Raw genomic sequence first — 18215 nt, forward strand, 5'->3', positions numbered from 1 at the left:
AAATGTGTATCTTTAACTACATTGTCACCGAACAACAAGTATAACTATATTTACTGATTTTAACGTACCTTTTAAGTACACAAACTTCACAAACACTTGCTTCATTTAGAGTTGGATGTTAATTCAATAACCGCTCTGATGGATTGAGTGAATTCATTCAGTGAAGGATTCATCAGACCGATTCAAACCGATAACTCATGAGTTTGTCACGAGAGTCTTGTGAGGGCTCACAGGCGAACAGTGATTCACTGAAAAGTGATTCATTAAAGAAGTGACTCATAAAAGTCATTCTTTACTGAATCGGATTTGTTTTTTTTTACGGCAGCCAGCAAACAAAACACATACAAAAAAATATGTTTTGTTTAGCTGTTATTTTGTGGTAAATAACATTTTATTTCATCAAATTCGATTCAAGCTGATCTTACTAACTCGGGTAAAATATATATTTTTTTTTTTGCTTTGGCACTGTAGATATTCAGAAAGTCAGTGCAGGAAATTCTGCTTTACATTGTCATGTCATAAATATTACAAAATTCTCTCTGAAAATAGTGAGTCGATAAATTATATCAGCAGTTGCTTCTTCTATATTTTTCTGGTAATAATGGGCAGTGTGTTTTTTCAGGAGCTGTATTTGTGTGCTGTTCAGGAGCTCAGCCGCTTTCCTGAACTGGTGGAGGACGTCCTGAAACTTCAGCGCTGGACTGAGATACTACATAGCCCGTAAGTATCAAATCCTCTTCATCCTCACAATGGAACATTAATAGAAGCTATAAATGTTTTTATAAGCCATAAAAGCTGAGGAAATCATAGAAGAAACATAAATCATATAATACATGAAGACCAGTGTCCCTAAGCCATTTGGTTTCCTGAAGTGCAAACTGGGTTGTAAAATATTAAACCAGGCATTTGTAGTAGCCCATTAAGAGCTTTAGAACCAGATGCTGTGCTGTGGATGGATGACTGGTTATGTCTGGGGATTAATACTGTAATGTGTTGTGTTACTTTGCCATTAAAAGCTTCAAAACAGAGTGACTGTGAAACTGTTTATTCTTTAACCCAGTTGAGAGAATTGAAGAAAGTTTGTTTTCTCTCTCATATGAAATGGGTAATTGCCTATTTGGTCTGTCTGCAAACACCTCACGACTGGTCCTCAAATACCTTGTCCAAACATAGAACATTTTCCATCACTAATGCCGTACTTACTAAACTAATTTTAAGTACACATTGTCAAAAAATGGTCTTTTGGAGACAAAATGAATAACTAACTGACGTGTTTTCCATCTTTCCACACAGGGCGGAGGAGGACAAGGAAAGTCGTAAGAAGCAAGTACGTCCACTCTTCCGACATTTCAGACGTATCGACGCCTGCCTGCAGCCCCGAGAGGCTTTCCGTGGCTCGGACGAGAGTATGTTACAACCTGCATTTAATAGAATGATTGAATATTACACAGGTCAACCACAGGCCAATTTATTTCTATTTGCTTAGTTGTGCCAAAATGCCCATGAGAATACTTTAAGTGAATCATCATATTCATCCTTCTTTGTAAAAGTGTCATACTACTTCCACTTCATTCAGACCAGGATGACAAATCGGGTCACAGGGTAGCATCTGCCAAGTTTTATAGATGCAGTGAGCTCATCTGATGGAATGGGGCTCTTTGTCAGGGCTCAAGCCAAGCTAAGTGATTTCCCAGACCTTAATCAATAGGCAATCTGACGGTACAAAAAGCTGCTGACCCTGAAGCCTCCAGTGACCCGCTTTCTGCTTTTGTGTGTGTGATGCTGTGGCTGGTGAATGGAGAGGAAGCCAATAATTGACATACTTAATACCAATCATAGTTCAGTCATGAGAACTCTCAGAAAGATTTAGCATGTTAATGTGTGTATGAAATATTTATAGGATATGGTCTTGGCGGTCTAGATCTGCTACTCTGTTGTTGCCTCTATAGAGCAAGTATGGAAACTCACTACTGCTAGAACATACAAAGACATTTTGCATCAAGCATGCATTTCATGCTGCTGCACAAATAGACATAAATACAATCCCCCTGTAGCAGATCTAGACATGTGAAGCTGGGGAGGTGGAGGGTTTCAGAGAAAACTCTTGCAGCGCACGGCAGTGAAACCGGCTTGCAAACTGAGCAAATTTAAGTGTTAGGCAAAGAGAGAGTACGCAAGTTAATTGGTTATACGAATACACATCAAAGGGCGTATCAGCTAACACCGTTTGAGCTGATTGGCTTGACATATCACATATGAGCAAGCTGATTGGCTAACAGATAACAAGTTCAAACGACCTATCAGCTTGCACCATTCAGAGTTTGATGAGACTTGTGTCTCTGCAGAACAAAAATGGGAGTTTCCCAGTCCCAGTATGCGTTTTTCAACCGTTTTACACGATTTGCCTAATACATTGAGATTCCATACTTTCATTGGATAGTTTAAAAATGCCCAACCTGGTTTGGAAAATGGCCACTGATTACTACATTGAGATTTCCTACTTTCATTAAATAGTTGAAAATTGCCCATCCTGGTTTGAAAACGCCCACAGAGTGGGAAATGCCAATTATTGTTCCACAGTGACCTATACTTCAGTTTCATGCCTGAACTTTTCCTTCATTTGACTTGCATTTGGAAGAAAGAGAGTGATATAAGGATATCGTTTTTGAGTTTTATGATGAAAAGTTTCAGTACTTAGTGGAGTTAAACATGGGATGTTGTGGTATATTGATTTAAGATTAATAAATGGAGGACAAAGTATTTTGTACATTGGCTATTAAGAAAGCTGGTTTGACTATCTGGCCAAATTTCAGTATTCTGCAGGGTTTATACGCCAGATCACTCATACGTGACCATTCGAAGTCGCCTGTCGTGCCGTGTTGGAGAGATCTTGGCCCTTGTGAGGGAGAAGCTCCAGTATAGCGAGGATCAGCCCACCCAACCTGCCAACCTCATACTGGTGGCCGTCACCTCGTCTGGGGGTAAGAGTGCTCAAAGAGCCATAGAAAATTGGAGAGGTTTCACCAAGTCTTCCCTTGTGCATTAAAACCCCAAATACAGCATAATTTGTAAAGGTTTTAAAAAGCCAAGACAATATATTATAATCCAAACCTCGACCTTGGTGTGGGAAGTGTAAATGTTTGGAGGCAAATCAAATTTGGGGTTGAATCCGTTCATCTGTTTTAACATCACAATCTAATCTGTGTTTGTTCAGAGAAGGCAGTATTCCGTCCAAGCGACGAGGCCGTTTTCACCACCCTGGGCGTCAACACCCACCTGTTCGCCTGTGAGCCCTCTGAACTGGAGAGCCTGGTGAGAATTGTGAGCGAGACATTGATGTCGAGGGGGGAGTGGTGTCGCAATGGAGACAGTTCTCTCACAAATAGCAAACTAAAAGTGTACCATCATGGTTATTATCACTACAGAATTCTTATTTTAGCTTGACAAAGCCAATATACAGTTATTCTACATAAATGGTTTAAAATCCCTAAACCAAGATCAAAATAATCAATTGTAACTCCTCTGAGAGCTTTCAAGCTACATCCACCAAAATTGGTACATACCTTCAGACCGTTCTGAATCAGGTTGCTATGACTTTTCGAACTGATTGGACTTACGGTTTTCGAACAACAGACGATCAAATCTCAAGGCGGTCGCACACCTGATGAGAAGTGCCACGCGCTAGGACACGGCACAGGTATCAAACACAGGGCACGTTGATGCGGTGCAGGTAACAGACAGTGCACACAAAAGTTACCAAGGTTTTTCCCTTCTTCAAGAATGAACAAGACTGGAGTAAATAATATATGTCCATTGATAATGATTTAGGTTGAATTTAATGGAAAATATCCAAGTTGCACTCTGTGGCCCGGCAAAAATTTGAGCCGTTGGTGGGCGTCTCCAACAGTGTGCGTACATTCATAGAAAACAATTGTTTCAAATTTTAGAACGCGCCATGCTGTCCGCCAGATGCGTTCGGTGTGCATCCCCCTTCAGACTTAAATTGACGGAATGTTCAAATGGGCAAACATTATTCAAACTCCACCTGTCAAAAAATTCTAATGTAAACAAACACACAAAAGGCCTTTAATATTTAAGTTGCTCTCTCTCCCTATCTCTTACATTTCTTTCTAGCTAGATAGCTAGCCACTCATTGTTAGGTCTTTAAAAACCTTTAAACCTCAAAATAATAAAAACATTTTAACTTTCAAGCCAGGCTTTGTCAAGTTCACATCAAAGTTTGTCTTGACACACTTTACCCATCTAGTTTATGATTGTTAGTTGGTAAACACCGTAAACTACAATGTTCAATACGGTACAATAGTGTTGAAAGCTTATATTACGGGTATATTAGAAAGCATTTAACTGGCTTCAGCATCGTTTTGTCAGTGGTTTCATTCAACTACTGTACACACCAAAATACCGGATGTTGTGTCTCAATGTTTTATTTATTTTATGTCAAACAGAGTGTTCCAGCTATTTACTATAAATTTACACATACATATTAGCTATAACCAATCTGAGATAAAGCTGTACAAGGCGGTCCAGCGTCACTGTGAGAATAATACAGTAGATAATGAAAAATGAAGGTTCTCACTCAAAGATGTAACCAAATATTCACTGTAAACATAACTGAAAACCCATTTTGACCACTATTCTAAATATTGTCCCCCTCAATGTCTATGGTGGATAAGCCCCTGTTCTCACCCTCATATTTGTGTTGGTCAGATACCTCTCCCTGAGGAGATCCACTGGTCACCAGGCGACAGCAAACTCCATGACATGAGCGCCGAGGAAGTGGCCAATCAGCTGGTTGTGTTTGACTGGGAACTCTTCAGCTGTGTACATGAGGTCAGGACACTACAGCCCCCAAACGATCAGTATTCAGCACTGTTTCACTACACAGAGATTTTCACAGCCCTTTTTACAGCTGTTTTGTTGTATTACACAGATAATATTAAAGTACTTAACAGATGATTATCACCCTGCTTCCAAAACACATTAAAGTTGTTTAATTGGCAGATGTAAAACTACTTAGATCAAAAGAAAAATTCATTCTTAAAGTACAAATGCCCTCCGGCCTCTGCATGTAACTTTTATTATAGTTAGTGTTTTAGATTTTTTTAAAGTAGTAACCAAGGTTTTTAAATGTTTGTGGTTTTTAAATACACTAATAAATGTCTTTTCCCAATGAGATTTGTGTATATTTATGCCACATTCTAAATTCCAAAAACCTCCACAATAAATATGAATTTGTCAGTATGCATTTTTAATTGGGGTATGCTATGGTATACTCTGTAGTTTCCATTGAACATCCTTGTTATTCATGCTGTTTAAAGGCTTAATCTGTGCCTCAGGAAACTGGCTTTAGGGTCGAGGCCAGTTGCAAAGCAAGGTCCATGTATAAAACCAAAACACTTGTGATGTTATGTAATATTTTCCCACTGTCCTTGTTCCTGTCCATGTTTGATTTTGTTGTATTTGGATCTGTTTAAACAGGTGGAGTTTGTATGTTACGTGTTCCATGGGGAACAGGCTCGCTGGCGCCCCCTCAACCTGGAACTGATCCTGCAGCGATGCAGTGAAGTGCAGCACTGGGTCGCCACAGAGATCCTGCAGTGCCAGTCACTTCCGAAGAGGATACAACTACTGCGCAAGTTTATAAAGATTGCAGCCTTGTGAGTGTGCATATGCTGTATGTGAAGATAAAGGGCCTAAATGTTTGAGTGATCTAAAACAGCTTATTGAAGGAGCATTTTCCTTGCTGTTGTGGAATAATATACTATGTAGATGTACTCAGGCATTTAAAATGCAGAGCTCCCACCCCAGGCCACCCAAATCATTTATTGAAACGAAAAAATATTGAGCCATATTAACATATGAACGCTCACGTTTACACTACAGCGCCAATTCAGTTTTTAACAATTTGGAGGAGGTGTTGTTACTCATTTCAAGTGGTTAGCTAATTATAAAAGAAGTCACTAATGCAAGAAGTCTTAAAGGTACAGATGCAAAAACAGCCTTTTTAATTTTGAGGGTTAAAATGGTAATGTAAAACTAAATTGAGACTGTTTTTGGTGCAAGAAATCTTGACTAACATTATAAGTGGAAGCAATTGAAAACAGAAGTGTAGTATGTGGCCCTTTTATGTAAAAAAAAAAAAAAAAAAATGTATTCAAAAATCGTCACATTATGTATTAGGTTTGTGCATTAATTATGATGTTGTGTGCTTTAACAGTTGTGTGTATGTGTGCTTTAGATGTAAACAGCAGCAGGACCTGCTGTCTTTTTTGGCGCTGGTTTTGGGACTGGACAACCCTGCAGTCAGCCGCCTACGTCTCACCTGGGAAGTGAGTGCATTTGTTTCTCTCTTTCGCTTCCACTTTCTCGCGAACGCTCGCACACACACACTCTTTAGCACCTCTGCCTACTCTCATTCCTAAGAACCGTCGAGTGTTATTGCTGAAAGGAGGCTATTAGCAGTTGTCATGGCAACGGAACTGAATTAGCAGTGCTTTTCGAAAGGAAATATTTCCATGTACGCCTGTACATTTCACGTCAAATTACAAAAACTTGTTATAGTCAGTTGCTATGTTTCAATCCAAGCTGCGAATTTAATTGAGCTGAAAAATCTGAATATCGCAAAAACACCTCAAGCGAGCATATATGTTGTTTCATGCGCATTTTGGAAACTTGATTAACATCTTGGTGTTTTCATCCAGACTTTTTTATGATTTATCCCCAAATTTGCTTAAAAAATGTGGATGTAAAGCCAGCTAATGCTCTGTATCTTCACCAAATCTGCTGCATATATTGTATGTTGTTTTTCATGCATCCTAATAGACTTTTCATTTGTTGGCACCTGAAATGTGTCAGTTCCTGATTGTGGGTGTCTGTGTTTTGGCAGGGTTTGCCTGGAAAGTTTCGGAAGCAATATCAGCAGTTTGAAAGCATTGCGGTGAGTGTTTACACAAATGAAATGAAAATCACAAATAAGATCTCTTTCATATCTCAATCGTTTCTCTTAGACAACAGTAAGATTAAATAGAGACCAATTGGAGAATTTTGCTTAAAGGAATATTCTGGGTTCAATATAAGTTAAGCATGTGTGGCATAATGTTGATCACAAAAAAATTATAATTTCGACTTATCTATCCTTCTGTTTAAAAAAAGCAAAAATGAAGGTTCCAGTGAGGCACTTACAATGGAAGTGAATGGGACAAATTTTTAGAGGGTTTAAAAGGCAGACATATGAAGCTTATAATATTATAAAAGCACTTACATTAATTCTTCTGTTAAAACTTGTGTATTATTTGAGCAGTAAAGTTGTTTATATTGTCGGTTATACAGTAATTTTAGGGTTTGCTGACTTTACGTTGTCGTGGAAACGAAGTTGTAAAATTGGCTGTAACTTTACACAGAAAAGTGCCATTCACTTCCATTGTAAGTGCTTCACTGTAACCTAGATTTTTGTTTTTTTTTTTAAAGAAAAAGTCAAAATAGGGGCAAGTCAAAATAATTTTTGTGGTAAACAATATTATGCCACAAATGCTGTTGATTGAGCTTAACTTGAATTGAACCTGGAATATTCCTTTACGTCTCCTGCTTCACAGATTTTTCACCTGAGATAAAGACACCAGTAATCTTGCATGTTTCTCATTTAGATTTTCAGAAGAGATCTTAAGTCCTCAAAGTCAGCCATCAAAAGTCAGAAATGTTGATATGAACTATAAAACATCTCTCAATGGATTATTCCAAGACCAAACGATCTGAGCTATGCAATCCACATTAATTATACTCTATGCTCTACACCCTTACAGCATGCCAACAACTGTCTCATTTGTTTCTGTTTTTATGTCTCCTAAACAATTTTGCAGAAATGTCTCAAACAAAATTGATACTTGAATGAGACATAGCTGAGAACTCCACTGAGTCTCCTAAACTATGAAAGAAGCAACATATGAGCAATACATTTTTCCTATTAATATTCTAGTTTGATAATATCAAACAATATTTAATATTTATAATGATAATCTTTGTGTTTGATACAGGACCCATCCAGGAACCACAAGTCATACAGAGACCTTCTAGCCAGCCTGAGAGCCCCGCTAATACCCTTCACTCCACTGCTGCTAAAGGGTGAGCCCCCCACACACATTACAGTAGCACTACAGAGTGGTTTCAGTTTCTCCCCCAGCTGTTGTCCATATGTGTTCCTATAAAAGTCCTTTCCTGCCGTGGCTGCCTCTGTGCTGTCTGATTGAAAGTCAGTCTGAAAGGCCCCGCCTGGTTAATTAACACCCCTCTGTTCTGCAGCTTCTGTATACAGAGGACTGCAGACCCCCTGTGGCGTCCAACATACACCACTGATCAACATACATATGAACTGTGCGCATTAGTGACACACACACACACACACACACACGTTTTTATGCTGAGCTAATAATTTTTTTTAACCCCCATCTCTAAACCTAACCCTCACACAAACCTTTTTGAATTTTTACACACGTACTTACTAGGGCTGTCAATAAATTTAAACAATTAAAATATAAATATAAAAATAATATAAAAAATTATTATAATACTTCAAATATTCAGATTGAAATATATTGTATTATTGTGGTGGCAGACCAGTTAAGCATTGATTAGACAATACATAAAGAGGCTTTAGAAGTCAACATACTATTGTTTGTTTTATTTCAATATAATTTAACAAGCCTAAAATCCACAGCAATCCATTTAGCAACTGAGTTTGTCAGTCTATCCAAAATGCGTCCAAAAAAGCGTTTTTTGGACACTATGTCAAGTTAAACGTAGTTGAAACTTTTCTCAAGATCCCTGCATCTGTTGTGTTTCGTCCAGCTGTCAAGAACGCATCCTGTGTGACCGACTCTCATTCTGTGGCTGCGCTGCTTGTAAGGTTAATTAAGGCACGCTGACTGCCCCCTGCTGATCCGGCTCGTAAAAACACAAAGTTATATGTACTTCAAGATTTAATTGCTCAGATGGCAGGAAAATACGTACTTTAATTGCAGAATTTACGTACTGGTCAGGAGGCATGATTTAGTGCATAATTTTGTATTTATGCATTATTTTTTATATAATTAATCACTCTAAATTAGCACGTTATATCGACAGACCTAGGGTGCATCTCAATCAGCTCCCTAGCTCCCTGTGTCATCAGTCAGTTTATCGTGAACACGAAATCAGGCACTGGCAAGGATGTTCATCCACTGAACATTGGGACACTTATGACTCAATTACCAGCGACACGATAATGATCTCGCGCAGCTGTTTGTTTCCCTTTAATGGTCATTAAGGATGAAAGACATTACAAACAACATCTCTTTTAAGAGAAAATAAGGCTTCGCCATCATATATTTACACTTGTGCTCATCTTCTAATGATGGGGTAACATCCTCGTGGTCGCTATAATGTGGTTCTCGCTCTCGGTGGGGCGCGAAAATAGCGTGTAGTCTCCACACGCGCCATGTCTCCGCGGTAACAAGCTCAACAAGCCACGTGATAAGATGCGCGTATTGACGTCTCAGACGCGGAGGCAACTGAGATTCGTCCTCCGCCACCCGGATTGAGTCACTACGCCACCACAAGGACTTAGAGCGCATTGGGAATTGGGCATTCCAAATTGGGCAGAATGAATCCTGTTCTTGATTTGTCTGGATTTGTTACATTATCTCTTTAATTTATGAAAAATAAAATATCAAAATATATTTTATTTTAATGTTTTCTAATTGTCTTGAAAATATTTGTAAAATTTTACACTATCTGGGCATTTTGTACATCCATTTTTGATAGATATATGTGGCCAGTCTCTAAAGACCCGAATATGTAAGTGTTTGGGAAAATTACCATGCATTTAAGGGTTAACTAGCTTAATAAAGACATACCATATACTTCTATTGTTTTCAACCTAGTCCAAAAAAAAAACTTTTTTTGTTTACTTTTCACATTGTTGCATGGTATAAGAATGTGTGTGTCCAAAGTATTTCTCAAAGTGGTTCCCTTTGCCTCGTCAGATTTTATATACTTTCCTCCTTGTACCTGCACACACACCTTTACCTCCACTGTCTGCTCATCAATGCGTGTACACGCACACACAAACACATACATGCATCCATAAATAGGCATCTGTTCTATTCTCCATCCTGTCTGTCCTCTCTCTCTCTCTCTCTCTCTCTCTCTCTCTCTCTCTCTCTCTCTCTCTCTCTCTCTCTCTCTCTCTCTCTCTCTCTCTCTCTCTCTCTCTCTCTCTCTCTCTCTCTCGTCTGTAGTGTCTTTCTAGTGTCTGTCTCCTTCCCTGTAGGTGCTCATGACTCAAGCCTGTCAGGATCAGTTGAGCATCAAACTCTTTGCGGAGCAGTGCTCTGTTTTACAGTCTGAAACAGACCTTAGAATAAGTAGAAATATAGGCTTTAGATTTGGGCTATAGAAGGATGAATGCAGGTGTTGTAGCACTGGGAAGTAATTTAGTTTAGCAAATCGGTTTGTTCATACGGTTCCCTCGAGTGAACTTTGTGTTCCCAGAAGTCCCTTTATGCATTTTACCTGCTCTTTTTTGTAGCAAAAGTCGAATGATTTACAAACGAAAAAGTTCAGCTGAGTGATTTACAACCACTTTGAATCATTAAAAATGGGCTCAAAAGAATGACTCTTTAATGAATCGGACATGACTAAGGTCCAGCATAAGAAGCTCAGGTTGTAGAATGACAGTTCTGCTCTAGACTAGTAAGATTTACTTTTTTAAATTTTTTTTTAATTTTGCAAGTTTTTGCACACAGTTTGTCTAAGTAAATCTTAAATGGTATAAGAAGTCAAATCTACTTTATGACATAATATTGATTTAAGTGAGTGAGTAAATTTAACTTAAACATTTTAGCAAATTTAGACTTACAAATATGACATACCTGGTGCTTAAATAAACTTATTAAAATTTAATTAAGCATCTTATTAAAACATGTCACATTTTGAGTTTTTCCTACAAGCATATGTTTAATCATATACTCTGACATACTGAAGCCGCCCACAAGGAAACTTAATGGAAGCTATGTAGTCTATGAGACAACATCACCCTGTTTTACAGGTGATAGAACCAAAATGTTGAGCCGAGGATGCAGACCTCATCACTTGGTGTACAAAACACCATGACAGTGACAATCAACAGATAATTGTTTAATCATGAATGGGTAATTTTGAGTAGAAAATGAACTTCAGACTGCACAAAACAAGAAGTTACCAAACGTAATAACAAAATGAACAATAAAAACTGTGTAAATAAACTTGCAAACAGTGAAACCATTCAAGCTCATTAATTATTCAAGCCTTGTGCATGCTGGGAACAGCTTCGAAAAGTTACGTATAATTTACTTATTTTATTTATCAGTTAAATTTACTCAAATTATCAAATAAATATGACACGGTTTTCTACTTTAGGATTACTAAATGATGACACATTGTAAAAATAACAAACTATCATAAATAATATTTACTTATAATCTAGAGCATTCATTTTTAGATGTTTGAATGTAGAATTTACTGCTGTTAACATATTCTATGTAGAAAGTACTTAATCTTTTCTGCTATATTTACTTCACTACAAAATATTGTTTTCAGTGCACTATCTAAAAGCTAATTCTGTTAGTGTTGCCTATATTTGTGTTGCAATTGTGCTTTAATTATTGTTGTTTGAAATAGCATTCCATAAACATTTTTTTTTTTTTTACATTTGAAATAAATTCAGTATACGTGCTATTTTCTGTAATATGCACATTTCTGTACACTTGTGGTACAAGGATTACTGACAATATTTCCCAAAGTTGCAGTATGTGACCAGAGCTTACTAGTGCAAACACGATTACCCAAAATTATATATGTTTTTTGTCTCCAAACTTTCAGGAATGTCTGGTCAAATCTTATTGAAGAGCATCTGTGCTTTATTAAAGATGTTTCACCACTTATCCAAATGAAGTCACCAGTTTTCTGATGATTAGTAGTTTAACGTTTTTAAACATTGCAATGTCTAGAGACTCCTGGCCATTATGAGAGCTGCTACCCTGTAAATTAGACTGAAACTGCTGGGATAAAGATGTTGGAATGGTGTTATAAGAAGACAAATTGTGTTTTTGTCTAGAAATGTGCTCTGATCTGAAATTGCAAAGTCCTTTCAAAGGGAAAACAATAGGAGTTGTGCATATAAATACTGTACTTTTGGCACATTCTCCAATGAAATAGATTATTCTAATCATCCTGTATGCCTGAGGGTAGTAGCCATGTCTTATCTGCATCATCAATATAGAATTATTTAGAATAAAAAAAAAAAAAAATGATGGATTCCCATTTCAGAGTTTAGTGACTAAAGTTGTGACCTTGAAAACAGAGTTATGTTGTTTGGGAATATATTTTTTTGTAATGGCAGGGCGAAATGTGATGCATGTTGCATTTTTAATGTTTTGGTTGTTTGTTTGACTAAGGCTTCAGAGAAGCAGGTCAGGAGGTTAGCTGGGATGCAACCCCATACCCCCTCAAAAAGTTGCTTTATCAGCATGGTAGAAAAAAATATATTAGTACTATTAATACTAAAGAATTAGTAACATTTCATTCATATACTTGCATATACATTTACTAGACACACATACTGTACAGTATATACACACAATTTATATAATTAGAAAAAATATTATTATAAAACATTGTAATAAAACAGATAATTAAATTACAGCAAGTAAAAATATTATATACAATGTGAAATATAATAATTAAATTAAAACAAATCAAATAATATTAATAAAATACAATTTTAAATCAAAAGAGTTCATGTTCCACAATCTCACATCATCAGCTTAATTCAGCATATTTCTCCTAAATGTAACCTAAACATTCTTCTTTTCTTCATTGATACTCCTGCCACTCCTTCCTCCCTTTCTCTCTCTTTCACTCTCGATTCTACCCTCTCTTCTACCAGACCTAGCCCAGGCATAGACAGATCTCTGATCAGGACATTATGACTGTTCACTTCTCCTCCTCTCTCTTTCTTTTTTTTTTTGTGTGGGAATGTCAAGCTTCAGCTCAGCTCTGCAATAAAGAAGACGTCTGGCTGAACAAATGATGGCATGATGACATGTCATTACATAACTGTTCCCTTTATTATGCATTCACTCTCTCTCTCTCTCTGCAGATCTGACCTTCCTCCATGAGAGCTGTAAGACTTTCCATGGGGAACTGGTAAATTTCGAAAAGATGGTGAGTTGGCACACATTAAGGAAGTAATGATCTGCTCACACATGCACACACTCACTTACCTAGCTAAATAAGGACATACTATAGATTTCTATTGTTTTTATATAAAGCTAATTATATTTATTACAGACCATAACCCAAACTTTTAAAAAACTTTTAAAAAACAAGATAATTTAAAGAAAAATTAAATAAAAAATAAAAAATAAATTACATTTATTTTTGAGGACAGCCCATAAAAGGAGGTTTTGTCAGATTTAGTTTTATATATAAAATGTCAGATTTCGCAAATTTCAGGAGAATTTTGTCCCCAATGCATAGCTAAATAACCATGAGTGTGGTATACTGTAGTATCTATGAGTGTGTTTTTTGTGTATGTGCATGAAACTGAACTGTCACATATCCAAAGGTTTTAATCAAAAAAGGATATTCTATACAGCTAATTAGTAGGCTTGGGATCGATGCCTTTTTCACGCATAGATAATCGGAAATTTTACCCATTGATTATCGATATATATTGGGATTTTATCTGATATAAATAGGGCTACTCGTTGCACACTAGTCTTTGTCTTTTCAGACATATTTCTCAACACAACTTTAAGTATAAGCAGAAGTGTAAATTAAAGGGGGATGCACACCGGACGCATTTAGCAGGCAACATGGCGCGTTCTAAAGTTCGAAACAATTATTTTCTATGAAGGCTTGCCATCTCTGGAGGCTGCTTAAAAATCTGCAGTGCCACAGAGCACAACTCGTATAGTTTTCCATTAAATTGGACCCAAATCATTATCAAAGGGCAAAAATTATTTAATCTAGCTATCACTGGATGATTTATTGTGTATATGCATCTTTCATACAGCCTACACAATGTATATTCAGTTACAAGTACAGTATGTCTTTTTGTGGTTTGACAGCTTGAATGAAACCCCTTCAAAGCTACATACAGAGAAATTGCATAATGATTTCTAATCATTCAGTTTGTGCAGTTAAACCAGTTTTATACACTAACCTGCAAACTCATCAACGTCACTTTCATTCTTGAAGAAGTACAAAAACCTTCGTAACTTTTGTGTGTATGCATCCTGTGCAAGCTCTAAAATACTCATCCCATGTTGTGATACCTATGCCTTGCAACCTGCTTCAGTAATGTTAAATCTCCCCCTTATGGTCTCCCAATGCTATTACACCAGACAATAAACAGAAGCCCAACTGAGCGAGTTGGAAAGCACGCAAATTAAGGCTTCTAATTGAAATGTCGACTAACGTTAATATATTAATGCCTCAAAAATATATCGATAAAATAATGTGCTGATCAATAATCTATATATATAATGATATTTTATGACATGCCAACTAATTAGTGACTGAAGGTACATTATTTTGTTACTTTACACCATTAATGGAGTGTGTGTCATTCAAATATCTCTTTCTTTCTGTCTCCCTTCTTCAGCACAAAGTGGCAGAGATGGTTCGAAGCATCAGGCGGTATAGGAGCACTCAGCTAGGTATGCATCTCCATACACAGACATTCAGTCACACACACACACACACACACACACACACACACACACACACACACACACACACACACACACCAGCCTGCGTGTAAGCCCATAGACAGACAAGACATTGGCCTGCCAAAAACGATTAGTGCAAAACTAGAGCATGTTTCCACCTAACGACATACCTACCCCCCCGCACGCACGCACGCACGCACGCTCACACGTACGCACACACACCTGTCTGGGTGTGTTAGCTCTAAGAGAGTGCTGCTCCACCCTGCCACAGCCCATCTGTTTAGGACAGAACAGCCCTCGGGGACCACTTTGAACCACTTCAAAACACACACACACACACACACACCCCCAGCATGTGTATACACAAACACATGCAAAAGCTGGGGAGTGCTTCAAAACATTTATGCTCACAGACAAACAGTCTTTACTACTGCTGCTGTTATTTTGCTGTAAACATGCAATAACTTGTTCCTGATTGGTCTTTGTACTGACATTAGCTGGGCAGAATATGGTCTAGGTGCCTTTTTGTTCTGATCTTAGACCAGTTTTGGGGGTTTCCCTGCTGAAAAGAGCTTCTTAGACCAGCATGAGTTTCCATGTTGGTCCAAGCTGGTTTATGCTTGTTTGGTGCTGGTCTAGCTGGTGGTCATGTTGCTTACCAGCATAAACAGATGTTCATTTTGATGAAGCTAGTTGACCAAGGGACACCAGCATACCATGCTAGAGAACAGAATCCAAAACATATGCTGATCTTTTTAATAGAGGTTTTCTCCTGTAGTTTAACAACATGACTTGATGTTCTCGAAATTGGTCTTTGATCAGTAAGAAAAAAAAAAAAAAACTACTCTACATTTATTTGTGGCTTTTGGTTTCAGTGTGTAGTGCTTTGGAGTCTAGATTACATAGATCACGCAAACAAAACGTGGTTTCCATGGCAACCTTGATGTTGTGCAAAGTTAAAATGCCATGACTCGGTTCGCACCTACGCAATCATGGATTCATCTTCTGCATTGCCTGCCTTGCCTTAAGAGTCTCTGCACTATCACACCCTGCAAACTATTTCCCATTTCCTTCCTCTCCATGGTGATGTTTGTTTTGAGGTTGCCATGCATAATTTTGCCATTATCGCGATCATTTTCTACCCTGTTTCTATGATCATCAAATTATAAACACAAAAACAAATGAATGCAGTAGTGATAATGGCTTTAGAGAAGATTTATTAAAGAGATTTAAATGAGATGTTTGGAATGTAGAAACTTTTCTCCATGAAGTATGTTCTTACTTTGAGAAAAACAGTAGTGATGACTATTCCACTGTGACTATTCCACTGATTGTTCCACTGATAACTATAGGAGTGGTGATGATGTAGTGGGCTAAAGCACATAACTGGTAATCAGAAGGTTGCTGGTTCAATCCCCACAGCCACCACCATTGTGTCCTTGAGCAAGGCACTTAACTTCAGGTTGCTCCGGGGAATTGTCCCTGTAATAAGCGCACTGTAAATCACTTTGGATAAAAGCATCTGCCAAATGCGTGAATGTAAATTCCATCCACAATTATCCCATCATTTTATTTTCTGCCTTTTTATTGGATGGACACATGGACATACAAAGATAGGGTGAAATGGGGGAAATGTGATAAGAACATTTTCATGATTTCATATTCAAACTCATGTATTTTTAGCTGTTCTTCCTAATATTCTGCATATGTATTTTAAGAACATGATTGCTTTGCTATAATATGCTTCGGTTTTTAAATGACTTGCTTAGAAAAAAAATATTTTAGCATTATTTAGCTGTTTGTTCTTTTATTTAGTCACTCTGCTGTATCTCCTGTTTGTCAGACACTGCGATGTCGGCCTGTTGAAGTAAAGCAGCAGGTCTCAGTGCATCAGGGCACTTATTTTGCTGTCTCTACCTCTGAATGAGAGCTGTAATTATCAGGGCTCATTCTCCCTCCATCTACCTGAGTGGATTGCCCTCATCCATTTCCATTAGAGGGATTGATGCTCAGCTAAGCACATGGCACTTTTTCAGTCTGGTGCATAGAAGTAGCCTTTTAAAATGATAATTTTCTTTTCGTTTAGATACTTTGAAAATAGCTGCCCATGATTGTTTTCGTAGCATTTTCTAAACACCATTCTGATATAATATTTATCTCATACGTTTGTCAGACTGTCGTTTTGTGCTTGTGTTACGTGACATTCTGTCTTGCGATGAGATTTCTATAGGGTGGCTAAGGCTCATTTAGTGACGTGCACAGGCCAGAGGGCATCCACTTAAATGCACAAATTGCAGCCATTGACATTTCTAAGACCATGCATGGCTCCTACCATTTCCCTGATAGTGGGGATGAACTTTGGGAGAGAGGCTCAAATGTTAGACTTAATGACTCTGTAATTGTCTCTAATGCGCTCATGCTGTCAAAGTGTTGAAGGAAGGATGCCACTGCTCAAAGCACTGATTTCAGACCAGTTTTGTGATTAATTTTCTAGTTTTTACCCTTAGGAATGAAAAATCACCAATGAGTGCATTTACATGCATGATCTTACACTGATTATACTTAATAAGCCGACAACGTGTCATGTAAATGCCATTATAGGTTTTCCTTTATCGGTTTAAATAAAAAAATTTGACACAGGTAGATTTTTGCTGATTTCCCCAATTTCGTGTTGTATGTAAACACCTTTACCAGCATTCTTACGGGCTTATACAATTTACGCAAGTGCTTGTTTGATGTTTTGACGTCAAAAGCAAAGAATAATCTGATGATTTTAAATCTCACGTAAACACGGTTTTCTTGCATTGTTGGATTTGCACACCTTGTATTATTGTGCATGTAAACGTGCTCAGTGATCAACCTCTTTAAATTCTCAGTTGTTTCTCTTAGACAGCATGAGATTAAATTGAGAGCAAACTGAGAGCTTTGCTTAAACCTTCTGCTTCTCAGACCCAAGTAACCTCACGTGTCTCCTCTGAAGTTTTTAAAGTGATCTCAACAATGTCACAAATCTGTGCTACTACAGTCTGCAGAGATTACAATATGAACAATTCTCATCAAATTATTCCAAGACCAAAGTATTTGAGCTATGCTATCCACATAAATTTTTATAGCTCTGTACTTTTGCTGCAGTTTCTGGCATTTATATTTTTCTCCTGAGAAAAATACTTGTATTTTTTCACAGACAATTTTATGTGTCTCCTCTAAAGTTTCAGAAGAGATCGTAACAATGCCTCAAACTGTTGTCGAATTGGCTGAAATACTAAATCTGCAATTAAAATTCAAAGATTTAATTTTGAACATTCCTCATCAAATTATACCAGTACCAAATTATCTAAACAAAGCACTCATCATTCATCTGATAGCTTTATACTCTTACTGTATGTCAACAATTGTCTCATTTGTCTCTGTTTATTTCTCATACACTGTAAACCCTAATGTTGTCAT

General features: G+C 37.5%; 1 protein-coding gene across 1 annotated transcript in view; it reads left to right on the top strand.

Annotated features, from left to right (window-relative positions):
* Positions 1-18215, top strand: part of LOC127452228 (rap guanine nucleotide exchange factor-like 1) — a 58341-nt gene that overhangs the window by 34551 nt on the left and 5575 nt on the right. The window contains exons 4-14 of the mRNA XM_051717576.1: positions 623-720; positions 1294-1406; positions 2814-2981; positions 3215-3312; positions 4729-4851; positions 5500-5678; positions 6260-6350; positions 6908-6958; positions 8052-8139; positions 13193-13257; positions 14702-14756. Of these exons, the coding sequence (XP_051573536.1) occupies positions 623-720; positions 1294-1406; positions 2814-2981; positions 3215-3312; positions 4729-4851; positions 5500-5678; positions 6260-6350; positions 6908-6958; positions 8052-8139; positions 13193-13257; positions 14702-14756 (1129 nt within the window). The remainder of the gene's footprint in view (positions 1-622; positions 721-1293; positions 1407-2813; positions 2982-3214; positions 3313-4728; positions 4852-5499; positions 5679-6259; positions 6351-6907; positions 6959-8051; positions 8140-13192; positions 13258-14701; positions 14757-18215) is intronic.

The sequence above is a fragment of the Myxocyprinus asiaticus genome, chromosome 14 (genome assembly GCF_019703515.2).
Source record: "Myxocyprinus asiaticus isolate MX2 ecotype Aquarium Trade chromosome 14, UBuf_Myxa_2, whole genome shotgun sequence".
In the NCBI taxonomy this organism is placed as follows: domain Eukaryota; kingdom Metazoa; phylum Chordata; class Actinopteri; order Cypriniformes; family Catostomidae; genus Myxocyprinus; species Myxocyprinus asiaticus.